This window comes from Fringilla coelebs (assembly GCF_963513975.1).
Source record: "Fringilla coelebs genome assembly, chromosome: 22".
Lineage (NCBI taxonomy): Eukaryota > Metazoa > Chordata > Aves > Passeriformes > Fringillidae > Fringilla > Fringilla coelebs.
In genome coordinates, this window is record NC_140048.1 from 2704111 (window position 1) to 2724021 (window position 19911).

Genomic DNA, 19911 nt, shown 5'->3' on the forward strand with positions numbered 1-19911 from the left:
GAACAAGCCTAGAGGTTTGTTTTAAAGTCCTTAAAATGCTGCCTAAAAGATTTGTTTTTCTGCTCTGTGCAGCATGGCTGGGGGTTTATTTGACTCCCCCAGCCCCCACAGACAGCTGGGTACACACAGGTGCCGAGGTGGGGGCCTGCACCCTGCCAGCTTCTAGGCAGAGCCAAGACCCCAGGAAGGTGCTGGAGGGGAATGCTGAGGCTGGGGGGAGAAAGGGGGTGATCATCTGGAAGGCAAAAGAGCCGAAGTGCCAGTGCCTTCCCCAGTTTCTGCAGCATTGCATCTGAGGCTGTCCCTTACAGCTGGATTGGGCATGGGGGGGGGACTTCAAAGCCTGTTTCTAAGTTTGGGGAAAAGCCAGATGGTTTGAAGTTCTCCTCTGCTCCTCTTTCTCCTCCCCTTCTCTCCTAAGAATTCAGGGGTCCCAGACCCATCCATGGGGGTATGATTAGAGCACCTGGTTTGGGCAGAAATGTGAGCTAAAGAGGTGGTGAGAAGCCCCTCGGGTAGCAAAAGTCTGTGTGTCCTGGTGAGGCATTTGGTGAGAGTGGAGAGGGAGATGCCAGGCAAGACTGAGACCTCAGAAGCGTCATGTAGCTCCCAACAGCTAAGTTCTACTTGTTCCTCACCTATGAAACTTATATCCAAAATATCACTACTTCTTCTTACTTCCTATCACTTAAACCCATTTAGCATCCCTCCCTTGTGTGACACCCATGTCCCTGTCCCTCTAAACTCATCCAGACCACCCTCCATTGCAATCCTGCTTGCTGCAACCTGCTTTTGCCAGTATCTCTTCCCCAGGTTTGCCCTGCAGCCACAAGTATATGAAATTTTCACCCCTGAGCTGTCAAGCCATGAACGTTCTGGTTCCCAGAGCCAGCCCTGATCCAGCCTCTCAGCTGGGTTGGGCACTGTGGGGTCACACTGAGGAGCCACACTGGCACCACCTTGCAGGGAAGAAGAGACCTCTGAGCCCCCAGAGACCTCTGAGCCCCCATGAATCCACTTTTCTTGCTGACAGTCCTGTGGTCAGTACATGCTTCACCCTCTGGTATCCACCCAGAAACTCCTTCTCCAGATGGAAAGCACCCAGTTTAGTTTGTGCATGGACAGGGCATGAGCCAGTGGAGATCCAGGTGAGCCCAAGGCAGGTGGTTCCTGCTGCTGCTGGAAATGACAGGCTGAGCACCCAGAAAAGGGACTTGCAGACATGACCTGGAGGGTTTGGAGCCGGCCCAACACACATTGCCATCAGCTTCTGCCAGGACCTCAGCTAGTGTTCCTTTCTTCAAGCAGGGCTGCACCTCCCACAGAACTACAACTGGGTGTCGCCACCCCAATTAGTGCGGCTAACGAGTGCTCCTCATTTGCCTTTGCTCTGTGGCAGCAGTGACCTCCCTCCAGCCACAGGAGCAGAGGGGTGGGAGATGGCACACACTCCTGCACGCTCCCTGCTCCCCCAGGGGTTGGGAACACCCGGAATGATCTGTTTTCTCTGTCCTACAGTGGGATTCAATCAATGAAATGGATGAGTTTTTCAGCCCCATCCACACCTACCAGGTCTGTAACGTCATGACCCCCAACCAGAACAACTGGCTCCGGACCAACTGGGTGCGGCGGGACGGAGCGCGGCGGGTCTACGCAGAGATCAAATTCACGCTGAGGGACTGCAACAGCATGCCAGGCGTGCTGGGCACCTGCAAGGAGACCTTCAACCTCTACTACATGGAGTCTGACCGGGACCTGGGCACCAGCACGCGGGAGAGCCAGTTCCTGAAGATCGACACCATCGCAGCGGACGAGAGCTTCACCAACGTGGACCTGGGCGTGCGGCGCCTGAAGCTGAACACGGAGGTGCGGGGCGTGGGGCCGCTGAGCAAGAGGGGCTTCTACCTGGCCTTCCAGGACATCGGGGCCTGCATCGCCATCGTCTCGGTGCGCGTCTACTACAAGAAGTGCCCAGCTACCGTGAGGAACCTGGCGTCCTTCTCCGAGGCGGTGACCGGGGCAGACTCGTCCTCCTTGGTGGAAGTGCGGGGAGAGTGCGTGGGCCATTCTGAGGAGAGGGACACGCCCAAAATGTACTGCAGTGCCGAGGGAGAGTGGCTGGTGCCCATCGGGAAGTGTGTGTGCAGTGCTGGCTATGAGGAGCAGCGGGATTCCTGCATGGGTGAGTCCCTGCTTCTTGCCTGCAGTGCCTGCAAGGGAAGGGGTGGCTGCAGGGGGCTCTTGCCTCTTTGGGGAAGGGCTGAAGACAGAAGCCTGCTCACAGAAACTGGGTCAGCTGGTCTCTGTGGAGGCCCAGGGCTGTCCATGCCTTTGCTGGCTGGCTTCGTGCTTCCAAAGTATGTGGCTAGTATGACTGACAAACTCCCTGGGAGTTCCTGTGGCTCTGACAGGTCCTGGTGCACAGAACAGGGCTTTGGGATGGGGACTGGCTGCATCAGGACAGGGGCTGCTCTGGTTCCATCTTTCTGTACTATGGATCACTGGCCCCAGAGATCCCAGCTCAGTGCCTCCAGCAGCTCTGACTGGTGCTGAGGTCTCTGGTGTGCTTCAGCAAGGCACTACTTGGCCTCTCCAAAACACCCACTGCTGGAATGGGTTTAAAAGGGAGAAAAGCAAAAAGGAAAACACTGAGCTTTCATGGAACAAGGTCATTGCCTCCATCCCTCACCCCCCAGGGCTGCTGCAGAGCCCCCCATGCAGGGGTGTGGGGAGCCTTCCCAGGGGCCCTCAGTGCCACTGGGCAGCTTTGAGCTGCCGACTGAACAAACTGTGATAAGGAAGTGGGGTGACCAGCAGCTGCACAGGGATGTGTGTATACAGAGCACGGGCTCCCCGGGAGAGCCCTCCACACAGATTTGTTTGCTCTCTGTTTCTTCATAGGATGTGTTGAGGGGGAGCAGCACAAATATGAGTGCAGGGCCTTTGTTTGAGTTTCATGGTAACGTCAAGTTAGGGAGGCTTGGCTCAAGGTCAGGACGTCCAACACCAGACTGGAATGGATCCGGGGGCTGCTGGGACCCATGCTGGCTCCTGCAAGTCTCCAGTCACAGCGTGGGAAGGATGGGCAGAATAAATGCTTTTATCTGAGACTCCTCCTGTCTGTGACAGTCGATTTGAAAGTTGTCCTGGGATAGATCTAATAACTCAGAAAAGGTCTTCCATCATGTTAAAGAGTGGGTGCAAGATGTATGTGAGGCCAGGCATGTGCTACTGCAGGAGGGGGCACTGGCACAGACCTCCTGGTTGGCTGTGCCAGCCTCACCACTACAAGGAGCTGCAAGTTGGCTCAGACAGACAAAACAGCCCTTCCTACTGTTCCCCTCCAGCAGTTCTGTACTGCACACTCTGTCCCAGGACATCCCCATCCCAAAGGCAGGAGATAGAGCAAGGCTGTGGCATTGGTGCTGGGCTCTGCCTGCCTCATTTTCATGTGATTCCTTGGGTAGGTTTGCTCTCTTCTGGCAGTGAAGCTGTGGCAGAGCCCCTTCTCTGCCCTCCTGCCTGTTTCTGGTGGGATTGCTCCTACCACAGGCATGGCACAGGAGGAAGCGTGGTCCAGCATGTGTCCCCAGGTGGCCCCGCAGACAGACTCAGACCCAGCAATGCTCTCTGGTAAAACTCTCCAAGCCCTGTGGCATCAGAAACAGGACAAAAATGTCACTGGACTTTCTCTGACGTCAGTGTTGTCTCACCCTCCTGCCTTCCCTGTACCATTTGTCTGGCTCCAGCACAGTCTGATGATCCGACATCAAGTGAACAGGGGCAGCACCTCCTTTCCTGCATCTCCTTTGGTGGGGCAGCAGGACATATATTTATACATGAAGGCAAACAGATGCAAATCTCTGATCATGTGCCTGATTGGGGCAGAGTTCATTTTTCAGGCTGAGAAGTGCCTTTTGGGGATGATTTATAAGCCCAGCAGATCTGTTGGAGTTGGAAATTAGCCGTTTTAATTGTCAGGCGGACAAAAGCAGGACTCCAGTGGCTGTCACCCCAGCAATTTTTCATTCTTGGTCACAGGGATGAGATGGTATAAATCACTCCTTGTGGCCCTAATAATCTTTCTATAAATATCAGGGAAATTCATTTTTTGCTTGGGGAGAGGAGGTGTGGAGGGGGAGAAATTAGAGAAGATACTCTGCCTCTATGGCCGTGTTTAAAATATGATTCCAAATTAATTTCCTTCTGCCTTTCACAGCCGGACACCTTATTTGTCAAAGCTAAAGATATTTGAACAGTGGAGGTTTCTTCCCCTCCTCTTTAACATTCATTTTCTTAAGGGCCTGCCAGAGTGATGGAAGACAGCTCAGGAAACCAGACCATAGCCAGGGCTGTTCCCAGCCCTTCAGAGGAGAAGCAAGGCAGTGCCACAAACCTGGGAAGGAAGGGTTGAGGTGGGACATGGTGAAAGATGTTCCTAGGAACATCAGGAACTTCTCTGCCTCTCATCCCCATTACAGAGTTGTAGAAATCCCAAACTGGTTTGGGTTGAAAGGGATCTTAAAGCTTATCCTATTCCCATGGGCAGGGACATCTTCCACTTGACCAGGCTCTCCGAGCCCTGTCCAGCCTGGCCTTGCAGGGATGGGGCTTTGCTGTCATCTATCATGTTGGATCCTTCACTGGCCTTTTTTGGGGCAGGGGGATGGTGGCTGGGGTCTCTGACTCCTGCACTCATCCCAACAGGATCCACATTTTGCCTTGCTTTGATGTCCTGCTGTTTGCCATAAGGACATGAGGGACAGTTTCCATGGGATTGAGGGGGCCAGACCTCAGCCCAGGGGCACTGGGATCAGAATCACCTAAGGATGCCAGCTGGCTTGGCATTGACTATGTCACATCCCCCACACACCAGACATTTGTCCCCATATCTGTGCCTTATGCTTCTGCCAGATTCCTCTCCAGAGAACCCCCTTCTCCAGCTGGGACTGGGCACATGTGCTACAGTCCCTTACTGCACAGAAATGGGATTTGAGCTAGAATTCCTACATCTGTTGATGACATTCTGGGGTCTACCAGCTCCTAACATTCCCAGCATTTAGTCCCATAGCATCTTGTGCCACAGCCACCCCAAGGATAAAACTCCTCCTGGCACACACAGCCCACTTGTTTTTCCCTCTGTTTTCAAGGTTCTGAAGGACTTTTCTTCCCTCACTTCCTAACCTGTAGCAGACAGTGAAATGGCTAGAGCCCTGTGGAGGATGGAGGCTTAGAGATAAGGGAATGCTGAGTCAGAGTTGCTATAGCCGAAGTCTTCATCCTGCTCCGCTTGGCCTAGCTTATCCCTCTGTGACCCCACAGGCTGTTCTCCCTAACCCTTACAATTGGTCAGTTCCTGAGCCCCCCTAACCCTACATAAGAGGCCTCCCATGCCCATTCTGGTAGAAGAGCTGCCGTGGGAACCCTTCGTGAACCCTGCAAATAAACCATGGTGGAATCTCCGAGGCTGCCTTCTCCTCTCTCTCCGTCTGCTCATTGCCGGCTGAGCACCTTAGCAGGCAAAGAGCTGAAATTATAAAAGAGCTGAAAATCACTGAGAGCTGATGATCACTGAGCTTGCTAAGGTTGCCAGGCTGCAGGGCACTTTGGGCTCAGACACTCAGCCTCCGGCAGGCTGAGCTGCCCGGCCCGAGGCTGCTCGCCCGAGGCGCCTGGGTCCGCACTGACCTCGCTATCCGGCTGGAAACGGCCCAGTGGCATTCCACACTAACCCACAGCCTCACACTGCTCTTTCTCCTTGAAATGCAACAGTCCACACACGACACATTAACATCTCTTACACAGAGCAAATAGCAACTGCTCTGCCTCAACAGCAAGAGCAGGAGGGAAAGGGATCTGTCCCAGCAATTTATCAGGTAAGGAGACAATCAGCATAATTTGCCTTATTGATATGCAACTGCTGTGCAGGACAAATAGATACCCATTTCAATAAGGTCAGTGCAATTAAAGGGATGAGAAAGGGGAGCCTGGTTGTGCTTGTGTGGGCAGGGAAGGGCACATAATCCACCTCCCCAAAGGCTGAGAGCTGAGGCATGAGTACCCTGTCCTGTGTGTGGATGGATGGAGAGGTGGACACGGAGGGTCAGGCAGGTGGGGGAAACAGCTCTTCAACCACATCCCTCCTACCAGCCTTGGTCAGCCCCTCTTTGGGGAGGGCTGTCAGGCTCCTGAGACACCAAGACCTTGGGTTTTGGTGGTGGTCCTTGGTGGATAGACCTTGGTCCTTGGACCATGTAAATCCATGGTCCTGGCATCAGGGTCCCCCTTTTGAGTCAAGTCACAATTATTTCTTGAGCTGCATCTCTCACCAGCTATCAGTGAGCAAAACATCAAGTTGGGCTAAAATCTGTTCAGCTGCTCACAGGCTGTACACGCAGAGGGAGTTTGTTTGCAACAGTGCCATGGCTATAGATCATGGTGCTGCTCTCTGGGAGTTGACACAAACCCCTCCAGCATCCAGCCATAGGGGACCCCAGAAGCACAGAATCTCCCAGGAAGGGTTTTTGTTAATAATCAAGTGGAAAAGAGGGCAGGCCATCTTTCCTGTTGTCAGAGTGGGTGGATGAGCTTTGGGCAGAAATGCCACTCCCAAAGAGCTTCTTTGTTGACTATCCATGGCTTTCAGGAGCTGTTCAGACATTTTATCTGAAGTTTGGAAACAGGCATCATATCCCCTGGGTGTTCTGGTTTCTCTGGCTGATTTCCCTTCATTCTTGGGACCTTCAGTTTGGCTGTTCCCTTTAGATGGAAAATGGTGATGAGGGAGCAGGAACTGAGCAATTCCTAATTCCTGCTCCAGCAGCCCATTTGTACCTGGGGATGGGTGTTTGTAGCCTGAGTGAGAACAGCCACCAAACACAGGTCTGATGTGTGTGGCTGAATGAGGATCTGGCCCTGGGTTAGATTTTACCCAGCCCTCCTTCAGCAAGAAAACAGCCTTTTCCTCTGGACAAGAGAAGAGAGGGACACTGCCACTGCTGGGACCCTTTCCCCTCCAGCCCCCAAAATGAAGGAGAGGTGGGAACAGACGAAGGACTGCTGAGCTCTCTCGTGCCTCCTGTGGTACACAGCTGGTGGAAATGGATCTGGAGAGTCTGGTTAGCAATCTGGAAGCCAGTTAATTTTTTCCAGTTGGTGGGATTCATGCTGATGAACCAATCAGCAGATTTAATGTACCTTAAAACTTCCTTGTGGGCAACTTTAATCGAGCAATTAAAGCACTACAGCATTGCTAATTAAGAGGAGAAAATACCCAGCTTGGTAATTATGTGCTTGTGAATACAGTTTTGTATCCATGGACATTTATGAAGGAAGTCCCACAGCTGGTGGGGCAAGGGGGGAGCAGAGTTGTGTGGAAGGATGGGAAACCCTATCCAGCTGCACCTCATGTACTGTGCTGGGGGCAAAGCCTGGAACAGGGGCAGGGAAAGCCCTGGAAACACCTGAGGAGAAACATGCCAGGAGAAGGCACTGGATGGGAATTGGAGCAGCCTGGTCTACTGGAAGGTGTCCCAGCCATAGGTGGAATGAGATGGGCTTTAAGGTCCCTTCCAGTCCAACCCATTTGGTGATTCCATGATTCTGTGAGAATACCCTGTTATGGCAGCTCCAAGAAAACGTCTTGGAAGATGTTTCAGTTCTCTTGGTGTGAATTTCAAGAGGAATTTCTGTGCAAGTCCCAGCACACACATGGCAGGCCCAAGCCACAGCCTTACCTGCCTGCAGCATCCTCTGCCTGCTGTCTGGGTACCAGGCTGTACCTGGTACCCAGAGCTGGTGGCACCAATGCCCCAGGTGTCCCACACAGAGGGGCTCTGACAGGAGCGTGCCAAGACAAAGGTTCCAAGGCCAGGAGCAGAAACAGTTCCAAAGTGGTGCTGTGGGAGTTATGCAAAAGTCCTCTCTGTGATGCCAGACAACAGAATCAAAAAAAGTTGGTGACTCACAAGATTTTCATTGTGGTTTGCAAGCCCATCAGCTGCTCTGTAAAACACAGGGAATACTGGCTGGTGAGATCATGTCACCTCCTGGTTATCCCAAAGCTCTGCATCCTCCCCCCCAGAAAAAAAAAAAAAAAAAAAAAAAGGAAGAAAGAAAAAAGCCAGTTTGTCTTCCAAGACACATAAGCTGTGACTATCTAGGAGCACAGAATCATAGAAAGGTTTGGGCTGGAAGGGAACTTAAAGCTCATAGCTCATCTCCTTCCAAGCCCCTGCCATGGGCAGGGACACCTTCCAGTACCCCCGGCAGCTCCAAGCCCCGTCCAACCTGGCCTGGAACACTCCCAGGGATCCAGGGGCAGCCACAGCTTCCCTGTGCACCCTGTTCCAGGACCTCAGCACCCTCACAGGGAAGAATTTCTCCCAATATGCCATCTAAACCTGCTCTCTTTTCATTAGGAGAGACTTCTTCCTCTAGAGGCTTATCCAGCCTTGGGGTGGGACCCTTGGATTCACACTTGACTCGTACCAGGACCTCCAGCTCACTGTCACAGACCTGACTTCTAGGCTTGGACCCCAGGGGTGCTGGGCTCTGTGTGAGTGGCTAATTCAGCCCAGTGAGATCACTGGAGAAGGCAGGAGGCAGGACAGAGTGATCCCAGCATCTCCAGCATTACTCCCACCTCTAAAATGCAGTGGCTAATTGCATTAGCTTGGAAAACAAAACAAAGCAGAACCCCAACACCCATCTACTTATTTCTCTGCTAAGGAACAAAAAGGATGGAGCTGCGTGCAGAGCACCACTGTATCTCACCAACACAACAATGTAGGGTTTGTCCTTGGCTGAATATTTTATGTGCCACTTTTCCTCTGAGTTTTCTGTGTTTCGGTGCTGACAGAAATGAAGGGTGAGAATGATAGTGAGCTGGAGTTCAGGGTAGTGATGGGGATTAATCAAATTTTATTTGTGCTTAGCAGGTCTCTGTGTCCCTCTGAGAAGTGGTGAAAAGCAGCTGGGCTATGATGGATGAGGACATTCACCAGTTTGAGAATGTGTGTTTTTTTCAGGGGATTTTTATTTTGAACTCTTCCATAAAACTTGGCTGCCTTTGGGTGGTGAACACAGGTTGTTCCTCTGGATTTCTAGTGTGCAGGTGCCTGGGAAGCTGTTGTTGGGGAGTTTGGACACAGAACACAAGAAAGACCTGGAATTTTGCACCAGTCCTTACACTGGGGATAATGTAACATGGGGTGGGGATCTCAAATTCCCCACCAGCACATTCAGAGGCTTGGTGAGATTGCCTTGCTTGGAGAAGATTCTCCTCATCCCACAGAGCAGCAGGGCCTTGTTCTGCCCTTGGCAGGAGCTCCAGATGCCACTTATGTCACTGTTTGTGTCAGGGCTTCTTCCCCTTCTGAAATCAAGCTGCTGCTGCTGCCACTTCTGCAGGAAGGAAAAAGATCCAAAGGCTGGTGGAGCTCAGCAGTGGGGGCTGAGGGCTGTGCTGGCCCTGGGGTGTCTGGGCACCCTTATTTTACAATTCAGCCCCTCTACACATCCACAGTCATATGGATGTGCTGGGGGGGCTCACATGCCCCTCCAGACTGCACTCCAGCTCCTGCAGGGATGGGATGAAGCCCTTGGTGTTCTGTGTGTCCTTTCCTCCCTCATGTCTTGCGATGGACACAGAGTTACCTCCAGCACTGCCACCTTCAGGTGTGACACCCCTTCCTCTAGACTGTGTTTTCTGAATTTGCTTTTGGTTTGATGGGGTTTTTTCAGAAGCTTTAGATACTTCTGTCTAAAATTCTTTGACAAGACTGAGTTTGGGAAACAGCTTTTTTCTAATTCTAGCACTAGGCTGCCTGTTTCCATTCTACTCCAGCAAGCTGTACCCTGTCTCTGGATAAGCTCTATAAAAAAGCATTTGCTCTGAGCGTGTCAGGGTTTCTCACCTACACAAGTCTGCACAGCCTCACCTCCACTCCCACAGAAGGATGTCTGCACCAGGCAGCAGAGCAGCACTCATAGCAAACTGGGACTTCGGTGTTTCCTGCTTTTATTTTTCATTTTTTTAAGATGTGGGAGAGAGAAGAGAGTCAGGTGTGTGTCCAACAGTATTAAAATCAGGCTGAATGAGGATGTGACCCACCTGGTCTAGTGGAAGGTACCCCTGCCCATGGCAGGGCAGGGGAGCTGGATGATCTTTGAGGTCCCTTCCAAACCAAACCTGGGATTTTGGAATTCTATGCTAGAGGTGTGATTCTAAGTGATTCTGTGACTCTAAGAGCTGCTGATTTTTCTATGGCAGCATCATGCAGATTTCCAGTTTAGGATGCAGCCAGTCTGTATAACTGCAGTTCCAGTTTTCCCAGCACTACAAGTGGAATTACACCACTTGGAATGCCAGGACCCTCCTAAATACAGCTTGTTCTGAAGGCAGTGAAATCTGGGTGTTACCAAGAAGGATGCAGGGCGTCCTTTACTGTGTGTACCATTTGCTGGGAAACCAAAGCACAGGGTCTTGCTGGCTTTGCAAAGTGTTCATGTAAAAAACTCCTCCTGTTTCCCCCTCTTAAAGATTCAGGGATACAATGGGGTGTGAAGTGGGTTAATTGTGGGAAGAAGGGCCAAGAAGTGGGGAAGTGATGTGAGGTGGAGTCTGGGGCAATAGGAGACAAGTTCAGGGGTGTGTAGTGGTGTGATGAGCTGTACTGGGGGTGGGAAAATCTGTGAACTGTGCAAAGGGGCTGCACGGTGGGAGTGGGGCTGTGGTCAGGCTAATGTGATGCTCAGAGGCCAGAGGTGATCAGGGCTGAGGCAGTGTGGAGACAAGCAGCACAAGGAGGGTATGTGAGCACCAGCAGGGCCATAGGGCAAGGCATGGGAATGCCTGAGAGCACCAGCCCAGCCAGGCCCCCAAACTCCCTCAGGGCCACTGAAACAGCCCAGAGCCTGGGATTGCAGGGAAAGGGAAGCACAGCCCCGCTTAAACAGGAGAATCTGGGCAATGAGGCAAATGTGCCATTTTAAGACATGACTGAGAATAACTGGCTTCTGTTTCAGTGTCTGTGTCATATGGGAGCAGAGATTTGAGGCATCATGCTGAAACTGGATTGAAAGGAGGCTGGGATTTTCTGTGCTGGCTTGTGCAGCCTGGGGGGCTCTGGGACTGGTGCCTGTCTCTGGCTGTCACAGTGGCTGTGACACCTTTATTTCCATCTCTATCTCTTCCCAGCACGGCCAAAGGGAGACACATGGCTGCTCTTCTGCTGCTTGCAGATGCCCAGATCTGTTGAAGGGTCAGGAAGGGTGGCACCAGTGTCACAGAGCTGCCCCATGTCGCCCTCAGCCATGCCCTCACCCTGCCCAGACCTCCTGGGCAGAGGACAGAGCCAAAAGAGACTGACAAGGGGGCAGCGTTCACATTTGCAGCCCCGCTGGAGCAGCCCTTGGTGGTCCCACCAGGGCCACCTGCAGAGCACTGCTTCCAGGCAGCCACCTGAGAGGGAGAGGGGCAGCTCATTCCCTGCTGGTGTATCCTTGACAGGTCCATCCATCATCTCCTGAGCTCTGCCAGCTTATTTGCAGATGTTGTCCTGTCCCCAGAGGACGGAGGGGGAGTGAAACAAATGGACCGAACTCCAGATGGCTGGCAGGGCCCTCCACGTTCACTGTTCCTGAGACAAACCTGCTGCTGCAGGGTCCTTTGGGCAGGTGACACGTGACAGTGGGGCTGCTGGGCTGGGAAAACAGGCAAGGTGTGCAGTGCAGGGTGGGGGGATCAGTGCAAGCCCCATGGGACAGACCCAGGCAGGGCTGGAGTGATCACGGGGGACTCACTTGTGCAATACAGGGCTAGAGGTGTGCTCTGCCTAGCACAGGTGCAGCACTGGGTTTTGTGGCTCTGCTGGTGACACTAGGATCACCCAGGTGTCTGGGCTGCAGGAAGAATGCAGGTGTACAAGTCTTGGGCTGAGTGCAGGTGAAGGGCTGCTCCTGTCCCACATGCACTGCAAAACCCCACTGTGCATGTGAGATCAAACTGCAGGGACAGGCAGCTGGGGCTGGCGCTGGGGACATGGCAGCACTTCTGGTGGCTCACAAAGAGGCAGGACCTGAGATCCTCAGATTCAGAGCAAGGGTGTCAATTACATAAAATAACAGCTATAAAAGAAACCCTCACCTTCCTCAGGGCTCCAGGGAGGGCACTTCTGGCAGGTGGCTATAGTTGACTGCCATGAAAACAGAACAGCCACTCTGCACCTCTCTGCTGGATGGCTGCAGACTTGGGAGGCTTCTGTGTGTGCCACAACCATGGCTGTGGAGCTCAGTGTGTTTTAGACCTGGTGCATTTGATTGAATTTTTCCTACTGGTCACTTCTCTGCTGTTTGCTTTACCCAGAGCTACCCTGGGAGGTCCTGGCCTTTCACATGTCACTGGCATGGCATGAGAGAGCTCAGTCCAGAGCAGGACATTCCTGGCATCCTGTACTGAAGGTGTCTCATACTATGTGCAGGCTGGAGCTGCTGCCCTCTCCCATGAGGGCTTTGCACATGTGTCCTGCTTCCCTCGAAAGTGGGCACTGAGACACTCAGGGGTGTGTGACCTCCTGAGCAGTGCCTGTCCCAGCACCAGGTGCTCCCCAGCCCTCCCTGCCTGCTCATGCTGTCCATGTGCTGGGAGCTGGCTCCTGATGGCTCTGCCCTGGTGCACAAATTCACCTGTAATTTGTCATTTAGTATAATTTTCCCCTTGAGTGCATCTAAAATAATTGTGACTCATTGCTACAGGTAATTAATGGGTTTTTTACAGCATTAAATGCTAAGTGATTACAATTGCTCCATGCAAATCTGCTGTGCTTCGTGTTCCCATCCTTCCTGCTGCCTGTCTTTTCGTACCTGAGACGGCACTGATTTCTCTGCCCTTAATTAAATAGTGGTGGAGGGAACCACTCCAGTACCTCTGGAGTTACAAGCTGCTGGTTGCTGCATGGGTAGAGATGATGGTTTGCAGGTCCAAGGGACATTCACACAAGTTAAAAGCAGCCCTTCCTGTCCTGCACCTGCCCAGAACCGACGGGGGCTGTCCCATTGCTCAGCTCCCATCCGTGCTCATGCAGTGTTCTTCATCCTTTCCCACATGGAAAACTGGAAAATTTTCTTTCTTATGATTTATTTTGGGAGTTTGGTTGGGGTTTTTTCCACCAGCTGGCTGCCTTCCAGATTTGTCCCCACATGAGAACAGGGTGTGTCTGTGCTCATGTGATGCAGATTGGAGGGTCCTGCATCAGGGTGCACTTGGCAAGGGCAGAGTCCCTGAATTTCTTGGCACCCTCAGCACCAGACCCTACCAAATGTCTTGGGTTGTCCTTGGGAGGACAAGAAATCCCCTGAAAATCTGCATCCTCCGTGTTCTCTCCTCTCCTGATGCCCTTGAGGAGGTGAAAGGTGCCAGAAGAGCTGGGGGACAAAACCAGCCCTAAGCTGCTGCAATTTCACATCTGCCTTCCCTTGCATCCCCAAATTTGGGCATTTCTGCTCCTTGCCCTGATGCCCTTTGGGGAGTGAAGAAGCAGAAAATTAGGAACAAAGTCTGGAACTGCTGGCCTTTGCTGTACCAAGATGTGACACCAGCCTGTGCCAGCACCTCTGGCACATGCAGCACGTGTGTGTCCTGCCAGTGGTATCACTCCCCTGCTGTTAACAGAGCATTTGGTGTAAAAGTGCCACAGAAACTGGTGAGAGAGCCCAGAGAGGGACCAGCAAGTGCTCCCCACACCAGATATACATGACTGGAGCACTGCCTTCAGCTGCCATTGCTAGAGTAGCTCAGTCATAAAAAGGCCCTTGTGTCACTGTACAGTGTGTGAGAGGTGGAATATGCTGGTAGCATCAGTCCAGGGAGATCTGTGGCAAGGAAAGGAGTGTTATTAATAAGAAAACAAATCAGCACCTTGAAACAGAACAAACAGCATGGAGGGACACAGCCCACTGAGGATGCTGGATCACAAAAAAAACCCTTTTACATGCCTGAAAGCAAAGATTGAGGCTGTATGCAAATCTGGCCACTGGAGGTAAAGATGAAAAAATGAAGGTATTACTACCTCAGTGGGAAAAAACAGATATGAGATAGAGTCAGGAATAATCCTTGAATCACTAGAACTGGTCCTAGAAGTACCTCATGAGTACAGGGACCCTGCTTTCCCTTATTTGGAATCTAAGTTTGCAGGAGAGGGCAGATCCTTCCACCCCCAGACAGATGCCTGACATGCCACATGTCACTCTTGAAGAAATCGATTTTTTAATGAGAGACAAGCTGTTTGTTTGTGTGACAAATGATCTACCTGAGGGGCTGCTGGGAGAAGGGGTAGGATGAAGCAGAGCAATGGGTGTGGGATGAGCTCCTGCATCAGGAGGAGGCAGAGGAACTGCAGGCAGGTTGTATTGTCAGAAAAAAACTTTTTGCCAAGGCTGTCTCACTTGGCCTGAATGTCCCTCTGCCTCCAGAGAGAGGGCAGCAGGCATGCAGTGCCTTTTTGCTGTACTGTGCAACAAGAGAAGCTCTTTCCCTATCATTTTGTGCAAGAAAACTTGTTGCTCTGTGTGGCAGCACCCCAGAGTCTTGCATGTACTATGTCCCAGATGTGGAAATTTAATTTCTGAAACTTCCCACATAGATGCTTTTGGGAACCTGGGCATAGCCAGTGTTCGTGGCAACCACCGTGAAGTGAGGACTGTGTTGTAAATTTGCCCCATAAATGGTATTTTGGAGTAGTTGCCAATAGATTTCCAGTGCTTCCATGGTTTGATCCTTGCAGTGCTCTCTGTCCTGAGGGCAGATAGTGGCTGGACAGCAGGCACAGGGGCAAGAATACCTGTAGCTTTGCAGGCAGCTCCTGAACAGCAGAGGCACCCAAGTTTGCTCATGAAGCAGTGGGGAACGGGTGTCAGGATGGCAGTAAGTGCAGCTGGGGGAAGAGAGCTCAGTTTCCAGAGGAGCAGCTGGAGGGGACTCGCCCAGGTGCAGGGGAGAAGGCTGGTTTGCTGTGCACTACATGAGAACAGAGCTGAGCTTTGTGCTGGTGGGTTCTGCTGAGCTGTGGGATGCTCCTCATCCAGGCACATCCCTCTGACCTGTGCCCTTCTCCCTGCAGCCTGCCAGCTGGGATTTTACAAATCAGCCCCTGGGGACCAGCTGTGTGCTAAATGTCCCCTGCACAGCCACTCGGAGAGCCGGGCAGCTCGTGTGTGCCACTGTGACAGCAGCTTCTACCGCGCCGTGCAGGACCCGCCCTCGGCTGCCTGCACACGTGAGTACTCCCTGAGTATCCCCCGAGTACCTCCCGAGTATCCCCTGAGAACCTTGTGAACACCCCTGGCTGTCCTGTGCCCCGCTGTGCTGCACTGGGGCACGTCTGTCACATCCTTGGGCCTGGCTGCTGCTCCTGCCTGAGCCCAGCGCTCTCCCCTGGCCCTGTAACTGCTGCCCAAGGTGCTCCACCAGCCCTACAACCCTGAGGATCTGTCTGGCCTGTGAGCTGAGCCCTCCTTAGCTGCACTCCCTCCCTGCCTCTCTGTCAACCCCATCCTGCTGCTCTCCAAATGCCGCTGACCAGGGTCAGAGGGTCACAGAATCATTAAGGTTGGAAAAGCCTCTGTGTTTGTCAGGTCCATCCATCAGCCCAGAACCACCACCATGCTCACCCCTAAACTGTGCTCCCAAGTGCCACATCCACGCAGTTCTTTGAACACTTCCAGGGATGGTAACTCCACCATTTCCCTGCACAGCCTGTTCCAATGCCTGACTGTCCTTTCTTTGAGGCAATTTTCTCTAATACCTTCTAACCCTCTTGTGGCACAGCCTGAGGCCATTTCCTCTTGTCCTGTCACTTGTTACCTGGGGGAAGTGATTGACCCCCCCCACCCCAGCTTTCCTTTCCCAGAATCAGACACCCCTGGGAAGCCATGGGGTCAGTGCAAGCGTTGCAGTGCTCTCCTCCTCTGTGGGTGGACGGTGACACCAGGGTTTGTCATTTGGTCTCAGCTCAGCTTTGCAATAGGCTGCTTTGAGGACCCCAGTGCTATTAAAAGGAGACAAGGACATCCCAGGGGGAGTCCTCCTTTCTGCAGTTGGTCCAGGAGGACAGACAAGTGTGGCTTTGCTAGCTGAGGCCAGGGTGAAGGAGGGATAAGCAGGATAACACCTGACTTCTGTTTCCCTAAGGAATATCCACCCAAGTTTATTAATCCGCCAAGGAACTGTGAGTTCACCTTTCCCTTTAGGTGAGCATATCCAGCTCATCAACTATGGCTCTCCCTGCAAATCTTCCTCCCTCACCATTGGTTCCTGCTTCCCCCAGAACTAACACCAGCTCTTGCTGTCTGGCATTTGGCATCCTGACCCTGACCGTTTTACCTCCAAGGCATTTCACCCTGTGCCCTGCCTGTGTCTTTGCTGTCTCGTGTCTGGCACATTGGCTGCTCTGGGCAGTTCTGTGTCCCTTGCAGCAGTGTTTGTGAGCTCAGGCCCTGCTGCCCAAGACACATCTCCATTTGACAGGGTCTCTGGTGTTGAAATGACCCCGAGGTGTTAGAAAGTCTCTTTTTCCCCAGCCCCAAGTCCGAAGAAGAAGATGGGATTCCTTGGCTCTCGTTCTCAAGGTTGTTTATTTTTCCTTATCTATAAAATTCTTTCTCTGACCTGCTGAAGTCTGTCTAGCAGGTCGGGTTGAGGCACACTGATCACCTCAGAGCGGTGTTATTTTTTTATACTAAAAACTACATGTACTTTATTTACAATCATTTTCCAATACCTATCACCTATGTTAGACAGTCTGTCTGTATTCTAAACCAATCCAGAAGTGCCACCATCACAGCAGAAGATGGAGGACAAGAAGAAGAAGGAGAAAGACACAACATGCCCAGATTCCTCCGTCTTGCCTCTTGAACCCTCATTCTAAAAACCCCCATTCTACTTTTCCACCGTGTGGTAAATTCACTATCATTCTATTCAAACTCTTGTGGCTTGCACATCTTCATACAAAGTCAGGAATTGTTTCCATGGGCTAAAACCAAAGGCACAGGTGTCTTTGACTCCATGCCAAGGTCTCTGAACCCCTTGCCAGGGTCTCGAGTCCTCCAGGGCAGCCAGAGGGACGTCCTGGATTCCGACATCCATTGGTCCCGCGCTCCACCATTTCCAATACTCCAGCAGCCCTCGCTGAGCCTGAATCCCCGCTTCTCTTCCAGGGCCCCCCTCTGCTCCCGTGAACCTGATCTCCAGTGTGAACGGCACCTCCGTGACCCTGGAGTGGGGCCCGCCCCTGGACAAGGGCGGCCGCGCGGACATCGTGTACAACGTGCGGTGCCGGCGCTGCGCGGGGGACGCGGGGCCGTGCGAGGCGTGCGGCAGCGGCATCCGCTTCGTGCCGCAGCAGATGAGCCTGGTGCAGGGAGCGCTGACCGTCACCAACCTGCTGGCACACACCAACTACTCCTTCTGGGTGGAGGCCGTCAACGGCGTCTCCGACCTCAGCCTGGAGTCCAGGAGAGCTGCGGTGGCCAACATCACGACAAACCAGGCAGGTAGGAGGAGCGGACCCCCCTGCAGACTTGGCCTGTGGGGGTGATGCTGCTGTTGCTCCGGCATCGCTCCAGGCAGTGTCTGCAGGAGCCAGAACTTGCTCTAGCAGTGAAGGGCTGATTTTGTAATGGGCTTAGGACAGCCAAGAAATGGGACCCATGTCCTCTATGCTGCTGGAGGTGGGTTCAGGGAACTGGAATGGGCTGGGGATAAATTGCTGCCCAAGGTAACTCTTACCTTTCTCTGCTTCTGCTTCATGGTGTCCTTTTCCGTTCTCCGTTCCCTTCACTTCATCTTGCAGACACTGTTGTAGGCAAGAGACAGTGGACACGGAGAACACTTGTCTATTGACAGGAACACTAAGTGGAGTATGAATGTTTCAGGCTGATCCTCCAGCCTTTTGTCCCTTCCCAAAGGGCCAGGCAGCAGTCCGTACTTATCTCACACCAGTGCCAGGCCCTGGCAAATGACAGCAATGTTTGCTGGGAAAAGTCTCTCATGCATGTCTCACCTTTACAAATTCCTCACTGCAAAATGATCTTTCCTCAGGAAATTCCTCTGAGCAGTGCTCTAGCCCAGGTAGGACAGGACTTGGTTATGTGGCATTTTTCCATGGAGCACACTGTGAGCAGAGAGATCAGGGCAGGGACTGACCCTCCTTGTCAGTCCTCCCTGTTTGAAAGGAGCCCACAAGAACTTACCGTGATGCTGAGCCCCTTCTGGTCTTGTGGCAGGGGTACCAGTGGGAGAAACTTGGCAGCCTTACTGGATAGCTCATGGCTGGCATGAGAACAGGTTCCTTTGCCACTAATGCCAGCCTGTAGCAGTTCTGCAGCATGTGGAAATGGCTCAGTCCTGCTAGCTTGATCCCTCACAATCCCTCCAAGTGCTGATGAGCTGCCTCAGCCTGATGTGTCAGATGGATAGGCTCTCAGGAAGCACTGAGTATTGCTATTTTGACCATTGAGCTGCAAAATGGATTCTGAGCAGGTGCTGTGAAAGCAGCGGGGTTGGGAATTTAGTAGTTCAGCTTCTGTGCTCCAGCTGCTGCAGGTGACAGAGCCCCCTGCCCGCCTAGGGTGCTGAGGGACCCTGACACTGCATGAGGGGACCTCCTGGGTGCTGTCACCCTTGTCTGCCCAGCCCCAATGGCTGAGGCAGATGCAGCACAGATTCCCTTGGCTGTTTGGAGTAAAGGCATTGCCCATGCTCGTGCAGTTTAACTGATTCCCACCATCCCACCCTGTCCCATCTCCCCATCTGGTACAGGGTGCTCTTACAAGCAGCATTTTCTGCTTCTCAGAGGAGCCAGCCCCAAAGAGCTAAAATTGCTGCTGCAGTCCCTGTGGCCTCTTTTGGTCTCTGTGCTGCTCTGGTGACACCCCTGCACTGCAGCCATGGCCACTGCAGCTCTGTCTTCATCCCATTTTTCACCTGACAATGAAGCTCACAAGTGGGATCCAAAACCTTTCCCTGAGCCAGACCCTATGGCACCTGGCCATCACAACACCCACTACACTCTGGTGAACACCTAGTGGATATCTTCCCAATAGGAAAAGAGGCTTCGAGTTGGTTCCTTCAGCTGTGACAGGTACAGTTCAGGCATGGCTACAGGTACAAGAACAGATTCACAGGCTCCCAGCCCAGGACTGGGAAGATGACAAATACCCTAGGACAGTAGAGCACCCCCAGGCACTTTCAGACTGCTGCTCAGACCCTGACCATGCTTATCATCTCCCCTGTGCCTCTCCCTTTATTGCAGGCAGAACAAGAGGGGACAGTGCAGTAGGGATCTCCTGTCATGAGCTGCTGGTCATGGCGGTGGCACCCAACCTTCCAGAAGCATCTCCAGTAACGGACCTGCTTGCTCGGTGGTACAGGCACACACACACCATCACAGGAGCACACACACACGGTCACTCCAGCACACACGCACACACACACACACACACACCCCCACACCATCACAGGAGCACACACAGAGTCACTCCAGTGTGCGCGCACGCACGCACACACACACACACATGCACACACACCATCACAGGCACACACAGAATCACTCCAGCACACACGCACGCACAAACACACACACACACACCATCACAGGCACAGGCACACGCACACACACATGATCACAGGCACACACAGAGTCACTCCAGTGCACGCACGCGCGCGCACACACACACACCCACCCACGATCACAGGCACAGGCACACACACCATCACAGGCACACACAGAGTCACTCCAGTGCGCACACACACACACACACACACGCGCACATCATCACAGGCACACACACACACACACACACATGCACACACACCATCACAGGCACACACAGAGTCACTCCAGCGTGCGTGCG

General features: G+C 52.8%; 1 protein-coding gene across 1 annotated transcript in view; it reads left to right on the top strand.

Moving 5' to 3' along the window:
- LOC311162042 (ephrin type-B receptor 2) overlaps positions 1 to 19911 on the top strand; it is a gene marked incomplete at both ends in the record, with an annotated part of 276894 nt that overhangs the window by 22128 nt on the left and 234855 nt on the right. The window contains 3 exons of the mRNA XM_084220153.1: positions 1519 to 2182; positions 15120 to 15275; positions 17215 to 17550. Of these exons, the coding sequence (XP_084076279.1) occupies positions 1519 to 2182; positions 15120 to 15275; positions 17215 to 17550 (1156 nt within the window). The remainder of the gene's footprint in view (positions 1 to 1518; positions 2183 to 15119; positions 15276 to 17214; positions 17551 to 19911) is intronic.